The 16948-nt window shown below is 41.1% G+C and overlaps 1 protein-coding gene across 4 annotated transcripts; it reads left to right on the top strand.

Moving 5' to 3' along the window:
* The first annotated feature begins 314 nt into the window (after positions 1-314).
* LOC119887256 (5'-AMP-activated protein kinase subunit gamma-2-like) lies at positions 315-16241 on the top strand. Of its 4 annotated transcripts, none has more exons than XM_038698129.1 (13): positions 315-630; positions 8987-9207; positions 11706-11757; positions 12717-12823; positions 13504-13585; positions 14387-14445; positions 14543-14588; positions 14700-14754; positions 14870-14996; positions 15231-15396; positions 15488-15525; positions 15628-15774; positions 15881-16241. In XM_038698129.1, exons 1-13 carry the CDS (start codon positions 330-332, stop codon positions 15995-15997), a joined length of 1518 nt encoding a protein of 505 aa, XP_038554057.1. In that variant the 5' UTR covers positions 315-329; the 3' UTR covers positions 15998-16241. The 4 variants fall into 4 exon arrangements, with proteins under 4 accessions (XP_038554057.1, XP_038554058.1, XP_038554059.1 ...); XM_038698130.1 differs by lacking the exon at positions 315-630 and adding an exon at positions 3873-4326 and having other exon boundaries at positions 15881-16230; XM_038698131.1 differs by lacking the exon at positions 315-630 and adding an exon at positions 7664-7786 and having other exon boundaries at positions 15881-16230.
* The last annotated feature ends 707 nt before the right edge of the window (positions 16242-16948 follow it).

Below are 16948 nucleotides of genomic sequence, written 5' to 3' on the forward strand. Positions count from 1 at the left end.
ACTATTAAAAATCAGGTCGTTCCTGATTTGTTCCTCGCTCGTTCCACAATTGTGTGTACGTTATTGTAAACGGTTACAGATTTATGCATGTGGCACATGATTCTCACATTCTCGTACTGCTCTTTATGAGATACCATTAAGTTTTAACAGTGTGGCTAACTAAACTAAACAGTGGTTCATAGGTAAAAAAAAAAGTAGTAGTAATCCAAAGTGCAGTCAGTCATTTCATAATACATCATTCAGTACGGCCCTTTGCTTTGGATCTTAAGTTAAGTTTTCACTCTCACTCACTGTTGTTGCACAGTGAACATAAACCCTCACTTCCAAAAATGCAGGAAAGTAAAACTGCCTCCTTATTGTCTCTCAGGGAGAGCGCCACATCCGATCAGCCAGCCCCACCAAGGGAGTGTCTGCCAGGAGCCCAGCCAGCGCCCTTCTCCCCCCATGTCCTCATTCAGCTCCAGTGCAATCGAAGACCAGCTCAGGTTCACCTAAAACTATCTTCCCCTACCCCCCCCCATCAGAACCCCTCTCCCAAGTCCCCCCATCGCCTAAGCTTCAGTGGTATCTTCCGCTCCTCATCCAGCTCCACACCTGCAAGCATCAAAATTTTCTCCAGAACCAGGAGAGGTGAGTCTGAAACCTGTCATTGCCCATTCATGACAAACACTCACACGCTTAATGTTGGTGGAAGCTGAAATGGCTGTTGTAACTGGTTTGTATTGGCAATGCAAATCAGTTCTTATATACTGTGCAAGACCAGAACTAGAGGGAAGACGATTATAAAGGAAGTAAGACACAATAGATGAAACAGTGTTATCTCAAAAGATAAGTTGGGTTTCCTGCTGTATGAAGTAAAACCACATACAGGAACCTGCTTCTAATTGAGTTCTATAATGCTACATAAGTGTTATATAAAGTTTGTGAGTTAATAGATATCTTGCTTGTGACAGACCTGACATACAGTTGAACTTCCAGTGACCAGTATGAAGGAGTGTGAGAGCAAAATTTAACACACTTGCTCCTTCATTCACACCTGTGACCTTGTAACAATAACGAGTCACATGACTCCGGGGAGGGAAAATGGCTAATTGGGCCCAATTTGGACATTTTCAGTTAGGGGTGTACTCACTTTCGTTACCAACGGTTTTGACATTAATGTGTGATGTGGGACAACAAATTTACACTGTTATATAAGCTGTATACTCACTACTTTACATTGTAGCAAAGTGTCATTTCTTCAGTGTTGTCACATGGAAAGATATAATCAAATATTTACAAAAATGTGAGGGGTGTACTCACTTTTATGAGATACTGTAAAAACATCTCATGCAGCAATAAGGAAGTAGAAGCCTATCCACTGCTTTGTTTTGGGATGCCCTGCAGACCAACAGGGTCACCTGTATTGTCAGACAGATGGCCAATCACTTAAGTGCTGATAGATATATGTTCATTCTCTTCTTAATGCCAACAACTAGGAAAATTAAATGGTTGGCTTTGTTTGATCTTAGTCTGATCACAGCTTATGTGATTGGGCACCGCAGCGTGACATCAAGTTGCAAAAGTTTCGGCATACCCTGCAGTTCACACTACTGCACCGTTAACACACTACCCCCACATTCAAATAAATGGGTGGACTGGGGTTTGTTGTTTGTTTGTTACAGGTTTGCCATCCAACCGGTGGAAGTCCAGCCATTCTTCAATGTTAAAACTCATTAATACTGGTATGCACTAAGAAGTGGAATTGAGATGGACTAGGCAGTTTTATGAAAAACAGACACGGGCAGATTTTCAGCTCTCATGTCTCCATGTATTTGGGCGGCTGATTATTACATAACAAAAACCAGCCTGTTTTACACGGAAACAGCCCTGCTGGAAGCAGCATCAAACGGCACAAAGATGAGTCATACGTTTTTGGCTCGTACACATACCCATTCTTCTGTTTCCTCACAGAGGGTCAGTTTGGCAGTGGCTGTTGGAATAGTTCTGTCAGGGCCAGACCTCAAGAGAGAGCATGCTCCGTTTGCTTTGGAGATTATTGATGGTAACCAAGCTAAAACACACCAAAACACACCAACAGCTACAGCCCTCTCGTGCCAGCTGCTCAGGATTTCCAGAGTTTGATGTGGTTTGAGACATTCCATCCTCTGTTTGTTTTCTGAATAATGATGGGGCTTTAAATGATCGGGGGCCAATGATAGTAGTAACAAATTAATATCATGCAGCAACTGAGTGGACAGGCTGAGCTTTTCTATTTTTATTAGTGGGATGTTTTTGTAGACACGCTACTTTTGCCACAAGGGTGTGCTAAAGGCATAATCTTGTCTTGATGTAGTTCTTCAACTAGTGTTGAATAAGCTGTCAATTTTATAACCTGTACATTATTATCTGTATTTTTATATACCATTTTAGTAAACATAAATGTGACTAATAAACATTAGGTGACTATGTTTTCTCAGGCGCATTTATATCCATATTTGCTACATATATGATCAGAATGTCTTCTCATTCCCATCTGGTCTAAATATGTGTTTTCCCATCGCCTGGACATTGTCAGTCTTTCACTGTTGAAGGCAACTGTAGAGCTTTCATACCCTTATCTGGAAGTGACCAGACTCTCAGGAGCTCTTCACACAACCATGCAGTGTTTTTTTTCTTCTTCATTTTTTCCAACTCTCTCTCACTCACTCTCTCTGTTGCTACTGTGTGCTGTATGTTGTCAGTAAATAAAGGAACCGGGCAGTTTTGACTTTCCAAATTCTCAAAACACAGGCCTTACAAGGGCAGAATGATTTTATTTTGAGTGAGGATGCTAAGCCAGGTAAGCACTTAACAAAATACACCATGAACACGTAGATGTTTGGATAAACAGTATTTAAAATCCACATGGATCTGATACTTAGCAACCTTCAATACAAATTGAAGCAAATTTATTTTATAAGGATAATGAAAAGTATCATAGTATGTTTGAGGTGACTGGTTTTACCATTGCTATGTCAACCCCTCACTCACATTGACCCACTGAGTGGAGTGGAGCACTTGCATAACATGTTAATTGAGATCTGTACTGGACATGCTGTAGCTAATGTGAGCAGCAAATATTAAGTGGGCCATCTGTTAAGGGTAGGGGAGGCTAGTGGTATTGAATGGAGGCTTTCTGATCAGCTGACAGCAAAATGAGATGTCCCCCTGCTTTCATCTGACAGGGGCTGGCCTCAGCAATCTTAAAGGTCAGGCCCCCCAAAAGTTACAGAGAACGGGCTGTACAAATGACAGAGCTGCAGGATTCCCAGCGTAATCCCTTTAATTTTGAGCTGCAAATTCAGAGAAATTAGAAAGGAAGGAGTTTTCATTTCAGGAAACACTGAGATTGTGCGAGCCTGAATGTTACATTGTGTGAAGACAGAGTGAGACAGATGTGCCTGTGCTGACTTTACTCTGTGGGAAGAGGGAGGGCAGTGGGTGTAAGGGGGGGCAGGGAGGTGCGCAGCCTGAGCCAATCACTGGCATAGCCTTCATAGACTGGCCTCCTTTTATAGGCTGCCGACATGCGTGCTATATTAAAGAGACGCCACCCACAGCTGCACCTGACAATTTACAGCACTGACACCGCATAGAGGGTGGGAAAGAGTGCGGCCCAAGTTTTTATTTGCATCACTTGCAAGAGGGACACTTCATAACTGAAGCTGTGTGGAGTTTACTGCTTTCAAACTCTCCATTTGAAGGAAAAGATCCTTCAAATGTATGAGTTGACAAAGATACTGTACACTGCGTCCTGCTGACTCTGTGCTCTGTGGCCTTGGAGGATTTTTTTTTTTGCCTGGATATGCAAACTTAGCCTTGCTGTGGTTTTTATTTTCTGTTTTTAACTTGTACTGCTGGCTTCTAGAGAAAGTCAAGTGCTCAACATCATAGAATAGCTTAAATTACGTTTTCTCCTGCAGAAGAAGCCAGAAGACTATTATATATTTTCTTCATCCATAGATTGTAGGTGACCATTTTCCTCCATTAATAAAAAGGACCCTCTCCCCTCCTAAAGACTGCTTCAAAGACTAACCATTTTGGACTCCCTTAAGTGGATGTACTTTTCAACTTCAGTTCTGTACAACTTTCTTCATCTAGCAAGTGGAGTAACCCTCACTTGGGACCTTTTTGAGACATCTCTGTGCCCCTACCGTGATGCAGATGGTCATGGTCAAATTTAGTTTTGAACCAACAACCCACTGCAATCCATGAAGAGGTTTGGCAGCCTGAGGAGGAGCAAGAAAAGGAAGGAGCAAGATGGGCTAGGAGGGAGGCATCAGTCCGAGGCATCATGTCTGTCTGGTAATGCGCTGTGCTCGTCACCTGCTCTGTTACTACTTTATCTTAAAATGTTCCTGCAGCGTCCTCCAGTTACAGTACAGTAATCTTGGAATCTTTTTATGTTTACAGTCAAACAGCATACATAGTGAAGTCACTGCTAGTGCACCTTTTTAAGGAAATAAGGTTTCAGATAAATGTATTGTAAACATCAAGACTCAGGGGAGCATCTGTTTTTTATTTGGTATAAATCTATTCCTTGCCTATATACTGTATTCATTATTTACTGTGCATATGGTTGCTGAATATTTTTTGTTGTGGTCTTATATATAGTTTGTATAGTTTAGGTGCTGGTTACATGACTAGTCCCTGCTTTCACAAAAGCATGCAGTACATCTGTACAGATTGTCAGGACACAGCCCAAAGTGGTACAGCTATCTGTGTGGGGTTGACCTGCAGCAAGAGGCTAGCTGAAACTTGATCTAAGTTCATAGAGATGCATCTGCACATTCTACATGATGCTTTATGCATTGTGCTAGACTAATATGTCTCCAGTAATTCATATGTCAAGGCGGTGTTATCTACGACGGACGGTATGTGACAGTAGTCTTGTTAATGCTATGTCTGAATTAAATGGAATACCATAAGTGAGACTTTTCCTTATGGTAAAGTGATTTATAGCCACTCTATTTGAGTCAGTTGAGTCAGTGTCAGTTCAATGTCATTACTTCTGTCCCACATCCTAAGGGAGTCCCTTCAGAATAGCTGCTCCATTTTGAAATCTGTAGGCCTATTTAAATTGACAGGAAGCATTTCAGCTGAAGGAGGAACAGTCAAAACAAGTTGAATTTTGGGGGCTTTTTTCCCTTATGTGTGGGGACAGTATCTCTGTACATAATATTCCTCCAGAAGCAGGTCCTTGAACAGTGACAAAAAAGCACTGACCACCATGCAGACTTACTGCAGTTACTGTTAAGTGTTGGCTCATAATGCTTGATGAGTGAAGCACTGGGACCCACTGTGTGGCACTTTATCACAGATGCTACGGATCCTGATTTAGAGGCAGTCTGACCTCGGTGGAGTAGATGAGAGGAGTCCTGTCACAATTATGTACCTCCATATGTGGATGTAGAAGATGTAGAGTTCATCGTAAAAGACAGTATACGACATGGTGACATCTCTGCCTATACTCTAAAGTCTTATGATCCAGAACCTCTACACTGTGGAAAGTAAACTATGCCGCTTTCAATGTTCACTGCACCGTCTAAGATGCTGACATCTGCATGAGAAATTTCAGCAGTTGCCAAATAGAGGATGTCCATTTGCTGTGTGTTTGAATTGTGACTGCTCATTTAAATGTTTTGCCATGATGCAGTTACCTATGTGAGTTAGAGAACATGCTGTTACTGCAGCGCTGAACAGTCATATCCCTTAACAGTTTACCCAAATAAATTAATTAGTTTGAAACCTTTGTTGCTAACTGGGGGTTACTCACTGTCATATCACCTTTTGCTTCACAGTCCACACACCAGTTCTAACTAGTGCAAACGAAGGCACGTCCTCTGGGCCTGGAGAAGCCTTACTTATGTTAGCTTATGTTGCTGCCAGAGGCACAGTAGCCCCACTTAACTGAAAACACGCTGTCTACTCCTCAGGGGCCACCCAGACTGAGAGGATTCGCTTTTTTGTGGGTGTTATGTTAACACAGCTTGCAGAAAAATTTCAATAGAACAACCAAGTGTGATTAGCCCCTGCTAATCTGCAACCTTCTGCGAACACCTGTGAACCACTGAGCACATCTCACACAACTTCCTAAAGTCCAAGGTGATATCTTCAAATAGCTTGCTTTGTTCAACTAACAGTTAAAAACTGAAAAAATATTCAGTTTAGTTTGATACAAACTGGGAAAAAATTTTTTTTACAAATTGAGAAGCTGGTAACAGAGAATGTTTGGCATTGCCGACCTATGAAAGACATCTGAAAGATGACTGAAATGATAAATTGATGATGAAAATAGTTATTAATCTTCTTTTTCTGTCGATTGTCTAATTGATTATTAAACTAGGATAATTGTTTCAGCTTTGTAAAATGTAAATTATTATTTCTTGATTGATTGATTAATCTTTTGACCTACAATAATCAGAAAATAGTGAAAAATGCCCATTAAAATGTCCCAAATCCTAAGGTGACCTCTTTTTTTTTTATATTGCTTGTTTAGCAGTTGGGACAGTTTTTGTACAGTTTAGTATCACGTAAGACAAAAAAGTAGTAAATCCTCACAATTGTGGAACCAGGAAATATTGTCATTTTTACTTAGAAAATTACTTTAAAAATGAATTAGTTGTAAAATAGTTGCAGATGAATTTTATGAGTCGACTAATTGATTAATTTGACTGATAGTTTCATCTGTAAATAAAACGGTAATAAAGTGGTCAAATGGCAATTAACTGATTATCAGGTTAAGGAGAGATTTACTTTACAAATCAATGCTGCTTGTGTCTCCCTGCGTAAACCGCTCTGTAGTATGTTCTTAGGTAACTTCGCTCTAAAATATTATATACTGCATGTTTTTTTAAATATATGTAAAGTTAAATTGACTGTACTACTTGCAGCAAGGCATCAATTTCCTGTTTCCTGTGTGGTGTCTAGCTTACCCCCTATAAACCAGGCTGAAGAGAGGGCTCCCAGCCCCGCTGTTATCTCCTCCTGTGGAATGTGCCACAACAGCGTGACTAAAATAAGAAGGCTACACAGCGGAAACAGGGTACGCCAAAAAGGGCTGGTGCATGCCAACTAAATGTCAAGAGATAGTGTGGAGTGCACTGACCAAGGAAAAATGTTCACGCAACACACAGGGTTTCATTTATGAAAAATATCTCCTAACTTGAATGTTTTTATTTTTTGTGATTATTATTACTTGAAGATTATATTTAGATAGCAGAAAGTCCTAAGAAAGATGCTAAATACTTTGTACTTTGTCATATGCTTGAATGACTTATAAATGATCTCAGCTCATTTCATATGACTGAGTCAAGTGGGCTGATTTACTGAAACTGCTGCTTATATTTTCACTAGTGCTGGATATGCAATGAAAGATAAAAGACAACACAAAGTCTCGTGGTGGAAGACGTGTGACCCATTTGGTCCACATCACCCATGCCACTCTTTGTCTGGCCTCAGAAATATTGGGGTGGAGCCAGGGCAGCGTGAGTGTCGCGTGTCACCCCGCGTAAGATCGTGACGCCTGATGTGAAAGAGCGTGTGAGGGCTGTCATGTGACTGACACCTTCAACCTGACACTTCCGCAGGAGGAGCTCATGTCACAGACAGACTGTTGGGTTTAATGCGGCTGCTTATGTTGTAATCGGCCTAGTTACTGTGGAGGGGCGCCAGGAACAGGGAAAACACAATCTGCATGATTCATTGTGTTTCTTTTTCCAATATTGATCCATTATGGATCCCTTTTTTTACATCATTCATTTCGGTGAGTTGAACTTTGGAGTGCCATCAAGGGAACACCGAATAATGTAGATGTCAACAGCTGTCTGTTCACTGCAGTGTTATTGAGGAAGTGGTTAAATATAATCAATTACTTGATTAATTGATAATTTATAAACTATTTAAAAAGGGACAATAAAGTAAAAGTAAATATGCAACATCATAGCTGTACTCCAGTAATTTAAAAATGTTGAACCCATTGATTTAAAAATTTTTAGAATTTAAATAAAACGGTTGTCTTTTTGTCATTTTGTTATTGATTATTTGTTTTACAGCGTTTGAGCCTTTCTTTTCTCTTCATCATTATACACATTACATTATAATGTAAAGACATGCAGCCAATTTGTCACTCTAAAAATGTAATGAAGTCCAACCCACAGAGGTGCAACAGGAGCGCTCACTGTTCCGCTTTTGGCCACTGATCCCACACAAGGCTGAAAACAAACAAAAAAGCAAGAGACAAAACAAGTGCAAGCTTGGAGGGCACACTATTGAATGGATTAACAAAAAGGTTTTTGGAAACCTGCGCAGGTGTTTTCACTTCTGGCTAATTAGACTTCTGCTCAGGTTGAAATTGGGCAAACTATAATTACGTTCCCACACAGTCTTCAGGCAAAGTCTAATCAGGCAAAATAAGTGAAAACACCTGTGTGGGTTGACCATGGGCATGTGGGGCCTTGTAAAAATGTAAACAACCTTTTTTAAAATGTTGTGAATTGTATAACATTTTATAGATTTAACAGTATTTTTTAAAACATGAGTTATAGAAGGAGTGGATAGCAAAAACTATTTATGTCTGTAAGTTGCTAATTGTTATTTAAGTTGATATAATGTATACAAGCTCTTTTAGTAATGGTGATTGATTGTAATGCTGCACCCCCGTCTGTCAGCAACTGGGCTGAGGCTTTATCCCTGGTATCTGTGTTGTTTCTCTGTAGCCAGGACCCGCAGCAACCTGATGGATCAGAAATGCATTCCTTCTCTGTAATAGCATGTGACAGCATTGATGGTATCTGAGGCAGTCACGATTGTAGGGCCTCAGTCTTGCCAACTAAGCCTATCAACAATGTCAATCCGCGCTGTGTTTCAGTGTCCCTGGGAACGGCGTATGGATTGACATTGAGAGAAACAAGAGATAAGTTGTGGTATCTATAATTGTGGTCCTTTTATTTTTATCTCTCTGCAGCCTCAGGACTCTCCACACCACCCGCCACCCCAACCCAGTCATCAAGCCAGCCTGTGTTCTCCCAGGAGGCCCAGTCAAGCAGGCCCAGCCCTGAACGCCTGGAGATGAGCTCCCGATCCCGCTCGCTCTTCACACCTCCAGACACAGGACAGCGCCTCACCCTTCCCTCTGCTAAACCACCGATCACTTCCTTGAGCCCCGTGCCATCTACCTCACAACAAGTGAGTCACACTGCAAAAATGCTCTCACTTTAAGAAACCAATTAAAGTTGAATGCCATCATTTTAAAAAGTCACTTTATTTGTTTGCCTCAGAACACTTCAGTCACTGCTTGTGAACGCTGACCAACAAGTGAATGTGACTCAAATAGATTTAGGCGTGACTTCTTTCTTTCACCAGGTAGCATTGTTAAAACATAATCATAAAAATTGTGTGGAGACGGTAGCATTTAATGGCTCCACAAAGTCACTGCTCCCTTTGTTGTTTATGGAGAGATTTGACATCACAGGTACAAAACTAGTTTAAAGGTCACCTATCCAAGGTTCAAGCTTTAGGAGAGAGTGATTTGAGTTCACTAGTAATGACTGAACTGTCCAGGGCTTGAGGAATAACACATGCATGTGAATCTTGAAATAGGTCAAACATTTATTGCTTTTGGTCAAAAATAAGACTGAATTACGCACATAGTCACCAAAGCAAATTCCTCATTTGTGTTAAAAACCACTTGGCATTAAAGCTGTTTCTGATTCTGAATATATGACTAAATGAAATGCTGTCTCTCTGCACTCGTTCAATATCAGTGATGCCGATTCATATTTCCTGAAAAAAAAAAAACTGATAAATTCTGCACGGATCACAAGACTTTAAAACTAATAACAATTTTTCCTTTGTGGCTACATAACAGTCGCCTTACATGCCTTCTGTCCATGAGTCATGTGCTACTTATAAGGGTCATAAGGGTTTTCTGGGACAGTGGTGAACAAAAAGCATGGATGATGCAGATGGCTTTCATTCAAGCTCTGATACTTTCTGAACAGGCTGCGTGTGCGCTATTTGCTCTGAGCATCGGTGGCAAACAGAGGGTGTAAATATTGCCTCTGTATTAAAGCAACATCTTGAACAGCATTAGATGACGGAGTAAGCAGGTGTGCAATTGACTGCTGCTGCAAAAACAACTAAGAAGCAGTTCAGGGTTTTGTCAGAACAGTTTTGTGGGTTTTATGCAGGATTCACCAGTTTGAGTCAGGAGGTGAAGGCAGATTTCCCACAGCTAGTGAGGAATTGCTTCTGTGCCCTTTTCATGAATAATTATCTGAAGGTCTGTCTCCACCTGTCTGCTGTGAGTGATTGTGGATTCTAGCCAGAGAGGGTAAATCAATATTTCATCACCAACATTGTATACTGTTGATATTAATGCCCAAGGACTCATGGTTGTGGTTGAAGAGCAATGAGTCAGTGCCTGTCAGCCTCTCTGTGACCACTCCTTCTTTCCTCTACACCATGCATAATGGAGGCTCACAAAATAATCTTCTGATGCTGTAGTTTACTTTTTGCCAAATCCAATTTCAGAAGCAATTCATTTAATGGATTTGTGTATGGCTGCGTCCCTGGAGTTTGCTGTAATACCTATGCAGGCTGTGCGCCCCGGTGTGATGCTGCAGGGCAAGATTTATGAAAGTGCAGGAGTAGTTGTTGGCGAGAGAAGCGCTGTGTCACCATTGCAGGACGACACTGGGGACGGTGTAGCATCCCAGAGCAGGTATGCAGGCTTTGTTATACTGATGCAGTGGCTTTTTTGGATATACTCGCAAATTAAGGGCCAGGGGAGATCATGTATCAACAAGCAGGCAATTTTGTATGCAAATCTCTCGTCATCTCAGCATGATGCAGCATATTTCATGTTGAGAAGGTGCCTATGTATGTCTATGAGATGCAAATGGCACAATGTGGTGTTTTCTCAAGCTGCCTCAATTACCAAGGCTAAAGCAATTGTTGTTGCTGTAGAGCTCTACCATGTTGCTGTTTTGTCAGAAGCTATTAACTCTTATGGACGTGATAAGGCATCCCCAGCTTCTTGCTGCTAAGCAACGTAAGGGACTTCCTAATATGGTGAAGTAACCAGGTTGCTCTGCATGGAGGGGTGTGTCCACAGCGCGTGGAGCTTCCTGCTTTTTCTCTCCACGCCTCATGTGCGAGCCTGCTCCTGCGGTGAGTGTTGTTTGGCAGATTAAAACTATAACAATGAATTCCGATGGTTTATTGTGGCGGGATTAATTCTCACACGACCGTGTGGTGGCTGTTTGAGCAGCGTCGGCATTGGTTCCCCATTACTGCAGCAAATGGATCAGGACTGTTCCACTGCGAGTTTTTAAGGGGGTGTGTGTAGTCCAACATGAGTCTGCCAGGAAAGTAGCAGCTGTAACAGCACAAGGGGTTTTGTCACGTTACCTGTGTTTGGGCTATTTAGCGGACATGGAGCAGCTTTATGTAACTGGTAAAACGCAGGTGGCGCACTACGTGTTTTTCTTGGTGGTTCTTGGTGTTTTGCGCACTGCACTTGGTGTGACCACAGTCTGCTGGGGCCGCTGGGGAAAAGTCGCTTCACCCAGCTACTCACTCACAAATTTACAGCAAAGTTTTGTTGTGCGCTGCTGCGTGAGGATTTGTGAGGATTTGCTGCGCGCTTCCCTGCAAACTTCTGCCTTTTTTCTCCCTCACAGGTCTACGGTTTATTCGAAGGCATGCTGGAGAAACTTGAACTAGATGATGATGGTGAGTGTCCCTCTGCTCTTTTACTACCTTCAGCCTTCAACGCAACTAGTAATGTAACATAAAGGTGACTCCGTAGCACCAGGAATTTTTCAGGTATTGCAGTTCTAGCCAGACGGATAACGTTAGTCAGACCACGCTACAAATATGCGATTTAAACGTGTTTTTAAAGACTGTGTTCGCAGTGCGTCAGAAATGCGAGGATCCCCTCTACATGCGTCTGAATTGACCGGTTCCTTGTCATAACAGACCCGTTTATCTAAATATCTCAGTCGAATATTTTTAATGAGAATTTTATGCAGTGATCTTGATAAATCATGAATGATGACGTTAGCTACTACCGACTGGCATTTAAAGGAGGTATTAAAGGGCCTCCTATCAACTTCCGATCATGATAATTAAAGCTTTTGAACTCATTGTATTGCAACATGTGAGTAAGGCTGCTACAAAAGTGGAAAAATCATTCAATCTTTGAAATCTCAGAAAAAAGTAATGACAATTTATGTAATTTGTCTGATCAGCAATATTATTTTTTTTTCGATTTACAATGATATAAAACGAGGTAAATAAAAATTTACATTTCAGGAGCTGGAACAAGACTTTTTTTAAACTTTAATGATAAATAATTAAATACTAATTTATTTTGTCAGTAAAAAAGCCTAATAGATTAATCCACTTTGTGTGTGGGGGAACCCTACTGTAATCATCTAACTGAATCATGGTGGACATAAGTTCCTACAGTACTTTTGCTGTCTGTGTTTTTCCACTGTTTCTGTGCTTGTTGGTGCTTAAAGCAGAGCTTAATTATCAGTAAGATGGCGCAGTAAAGTGTCTGTAAGTGGTTCAGAAACATAATGGTTGTTTAGTCTCCCAGTGTGTTTTGTTTCCAGTCTCTCATTATATATTCCCTGTGAGATTTCTCCTTCCTCTAAAAGTACTTTCCTGCTTTTTTCTTTTTACAGCTGCTGAACCTGAGAGTGATATTTACATGCGCTTTATGAAATCCCACAAGTGCTACGACATCGTCCCCACAAGTTCCAAGCTGGTTGTGTTCGACACGGCACTCCAAGTTAGTACTGTGCCTAACGTTTGTTTTGCCTGCAGACAGAGCTTTATATGATAATGTGGTTTCTTGTTTTAAGAACCGAAAGAGGTATTCAGTCAAAGTTAATGTACAATAAAATAAGCGTGAGTATTCGCTTCAGGGCGGTTTCGATGGCTTGGTTGATAGAATTGTCAAAAAGCTGTTAAACAGTAATCCTGAGAGTTTGCCCTCTTTGATGTGTAGATCTTCAACCGCGAAATCCACAGAAGCTCTAATGATGACAGCTAAAACCAACTCAAAGCCGAGGGTTTAGATTGTACTTCACAAGATACATCACGTGTCTCTGCTACAAAATGTCATCAGATGACGGGAGCAGCCAAAGATTATTTTTGATTAGAAATCTTTTTTTTTTTTAGAAGTCTCTTTTTTTGTGTGTGTGTGTTCAAAACCTAAAGATGGTCAATTTAAAGTCATAAAACATTAAAAAGCAGCAAACCTTCACATTTTAGAAGCATGGACATGTGAATATTTGTTTTGATTCAACATCCAAATCGATTATCAGAATTGTTGTGGATTTAATTTTCCACTGATCAGCTAATTATGTATTTCAGCTCCAGATATGATAATCACATTGTTGTGAAGTTTTGTGTTTTATCTCAATGTATAATCTAATTAGATATTTTATGACAACTGTTGCTTGACAGGTTAAGAAAGCTTTCTTTGCCTTGGTAGCCAACGGTGTGCGAGCTGCTCCACTATGGGACACAGAGAAGCAAAGTTTTGTGGGTAAGAACTCCTAAACGTAGCAGACTTTTGCCGTTTTAATGCTTTTTTTGGTGTTTCACATACTAAAATAATTGTTTATAGTTCGTATAATAAGAACTAGAGGCTTTATTGGTAGTTTTGTGTTGACTGTTAGTTTGCAGTTTTCTAGGTTTGTTGCTTTTCAGTCAAAGTAAGGCTTGTTTTACAAAATATGTTTAGTTACCTTTTAGTCTTCTTATTTGCTCTGTAGATTTGACTCTTTAATGAGAATATGCAGTCTGCATATTTTTAGTCCACAGGGGAAAAAAGGCAAAATTGGCATGTTAATTTTATTTCAGATTTTCTCTTAACAGAGATCGAAATTGTCTCTGCTGTGCTGGTGCGCCATTGCTAAATGAACGGAAGAAACGCTGTGTATTAATGCCTCTGGTCATGGTTAGTGGGGCATGATGCTATATTGAGGAGAAGTCGCAGGAGCTGTCACAAACCATTAAGCGCAGCAATGACTCCTCTGTATTGACCAGTGCTCAGAGAGGCTGGAGATAATAAAAAAAATAAATTGCAGCAGACTTCTGTTACTAAGATAGAAGTGAATTTTATTTTTGTGCTGGGTTTTTTTTTTTTTTCTCCTGCGTAGTTTATTGCAAGTCAGCTGTGATGAATAATGAATGCCAAGTCAGCCTGATGATGAAGCGGGGGGTGGGGGTGTTTGGACCACGCCCATGTAAGCACTGTCTCCTCTAACCAACTCCACAATGCCTGCAGGCATGGCGCTCTATGTTGTGTGTTGAAGTAGTGCTTTAACGTCTATTTTCATTGTAGGAATGCTGACAATCACAGATTTCATCATCATACTACACAGATACTATAAGTCACCGATGGTAGGTCCACTTGATAGATAAAGTTTGCATGAGATAAGCTTTCATTGAGGAATTCTGTTTTGTTTTTTTAAACTAACATCTATTTCTTGTATTTCAGGTGCAAATTTATGAATTAGAGGAACATAAGCTTGAGACGTGGAGAGGTTAGCAATCATGATGATGCCGTCGTGTTTTTGTGACTTGCATGTTAGACTTCAGTGCCATTTTATAAGCAGAATATAAAATACATTTAATATTTCATTCATTTTCTTCAGAGGTTTACCTTCAAGCAACATTCAAACCTCTGGTCAACATATCACCTGATGCAAGGTACATTGTCTGTCTCAAAATAAAGAATCTTTCTGTTTTTGCACATGCTTGTGTGCGTGGGAGCAGATGTTTATTGTGCTACTTGTAACTGGTCATTGTGTTTATTGTGTTGCAGCCTGTTTGACGCAGTGTACACCCTCATCAAAAACAAAATTCACCGCCTGCCTGTCATCGACCCCGTCACGGGAAACGCACTTTATATTCTCACGCACAAGAGGATCCTCAAGTTTCTCCAGCTTTTTGTGAGTCCAGCACGGTCACTGTCGGCCTGTCTGTGCATGAATGTCAAGCTTGCACAGCATTTTAATCTATATGATGGATGATTATGACTACTTGTCCAACTTTCACTTGCCTGCTGCCCCCTTGTGGTAAACATGGAAATTTAATACAATGGGATGTGACTTTAATGAATTGGGTGGAGAGTGATCACACTGAACAGGTCCTTGCCTCCCTGTCTGTGCGTTTGTGTTCTCTAGATGTGTGAAATGCCAAAGCCAGCTTTCATGAAGCAGACTCTCGGGGAGCTGGGCATTGGCACGTACCATGACATTGCTTTCATCCATGCGGACACACCCATCATCAAAGCACTCAACATCTTTGTGGAGAGACGAGTGTCTGCCCTGCCTGTGGTGGATGAGTCTGGTAAGATCACAAACATCATTGTTGACAAAGTAAATAATACTAAACAAACTAACTTACTTTCTTACTTGAGTTCTTTGTGCACTCTTTACAGGCAAAGTTGTGGACATTTACTCAAAGTTTGATGTGATTGTAAGTTGAAATTTCTACATTTTCAGTTGTTTTTTTTTTTTTTTGAAGAGACAAAATAACAAAAGTAGATGCTAAAAAATGCATTTTCATGATTGTGTGTAGAACTTGGCTGCTGAGAAGACGTACAACAACCTGGACATCACGGTGACACAGGCGCTGAAACATCGCTGTCAGTACTTCGAAGGAGTCATGAAGTGCCACAAAATGGAAACAATGGAGACAATTGTGGACAGAATAGTCAAAGCTGAAGTGAGATTTGTGACAACGATGTGTGCATACATTTAGTGACCCATGGGGGGGGGGGGGGAGATCAGGACTGATATGAAGTTCATCTGTTTTTGTGTTTTTCTGCTAGGTGCATCGTTTGGTGGTGGTGGACGAGCGCTCCAGCATCGAAGGCATCGTCTCTCTGTCAGACATCCTCCAGGCCCTGGTGCTCAGCCCTGCAGGTATAGATGCTCAGCATTGCTAGCACCAACTCCCCTTCTGTCCTGGACCCTGAGCTCTCTCCCCACCCTGCCCTCTAACCCTGTCCTGGGTAGGAAAACACGTCTACTTTACTCTCGGCTGGTTGTTGCCTGTTGCTGGCTGTAAGGAGGCATGGTGCCCGACGTCCTGTTTGTCCTGCTGGATGCCGCTGTGTGTTATGAGGATTGTTGTCAGGATGAAGAGGCTGTTATTCTCAGTCGGGGCCAGAGACGTCAAGAAGTTTTCTCTTTATTTAATAAGTTCATAGTTGCATATTAGGGCTGAACGATTAATCGTTTTCAAATTGAAATTGTGATTTGAAAGAACGCGATTAGCTAATCGTGAAGACGATGATTAAAATGTAGGTTAATTATACAGCGCATCTGACCCGTTTTAAACAGTCATGCAGATACCGTTGTGTGACAGACTTGCTTCCTGTTATGATCCTACTCACCAATCACAGTGGCACAGGGCATGTACAATTTACAACAACAAACGAAACTGGAGTAAAATGTGGGATAATGGTGTCAACCGAACCGACACAAGCGTTGGCTGTGCCGCGGTTTTGTCCGGCGTCGGCTCACGCTGAAGTGATTCAGCAGCGGAGCGTTTAGCTGCCCTGCGTTGTTGACATGTTAATTTTTCATTTTATGTGATTCAACTACAGATAACAGCTCTCTCTGAGCCGGCTTTGTTCCGCTTTCTGCAGGCTACATATCCATATGGAGCATTTCAGAATAGGTTTTGCTCATCTGATTTTGCTGACTTTTTTTATTTGTTAAACCATGGCTAAGTAGGCTATGCAGTTAAATTGTTTCTCTAAATCGTCTGTTTTAAGTGTTTATTGTTGATATACAATGAGGAGTCTGCAACCAGATTCTCTCTGCTGTTTTGAGTCTGTCTTCCTGCCCGGTTCATCTGCTCTGTGCTTCTTGACGTGGCTTCCCTCAAAAAT

The sequence above is a fragment of the Micropterus salmoides genome, unplaced genomic scaffold (genome assembly GCF_014851395.1).
Source record: "Micropterus salmoides isolate LMB-PRFRI ecotype aquatic unplaced genomic scaffold, ASM1485139v1 Ms_hic_scaffold_4094, whole genome shotgun sequence".
Lineage (NCBI taxonomy): Eukaryota > Metazoa > Chordata > Actinopteri > Centrarchiformes > Centrarchidae > Micropterus > Micropterus salmoides.

Coding starts and splice junctions, on each gene's coding strand:
- LOC119887256 (XM_038698129.1), top strand. CDS start 330: ATGCAGGAAAGTAAAACTGCCTCCTTATTGTCTCTCAGGGAGAGCGCC. Junction 631..8,986: donor TTTCTCCAGAACCAGGAGAG/GTGAGTCTGAAA, acceptor ATCTCTCTGCAG/CCTCAGGACTCTCCACACCA. Junction 15,526..15,627: donor ACTCAAAGTTTGATGTGATT/GTAAGTTGAAAT, acceptor GATTGTGTGTAG/AACTTGGCTGCTGAGAAGAC.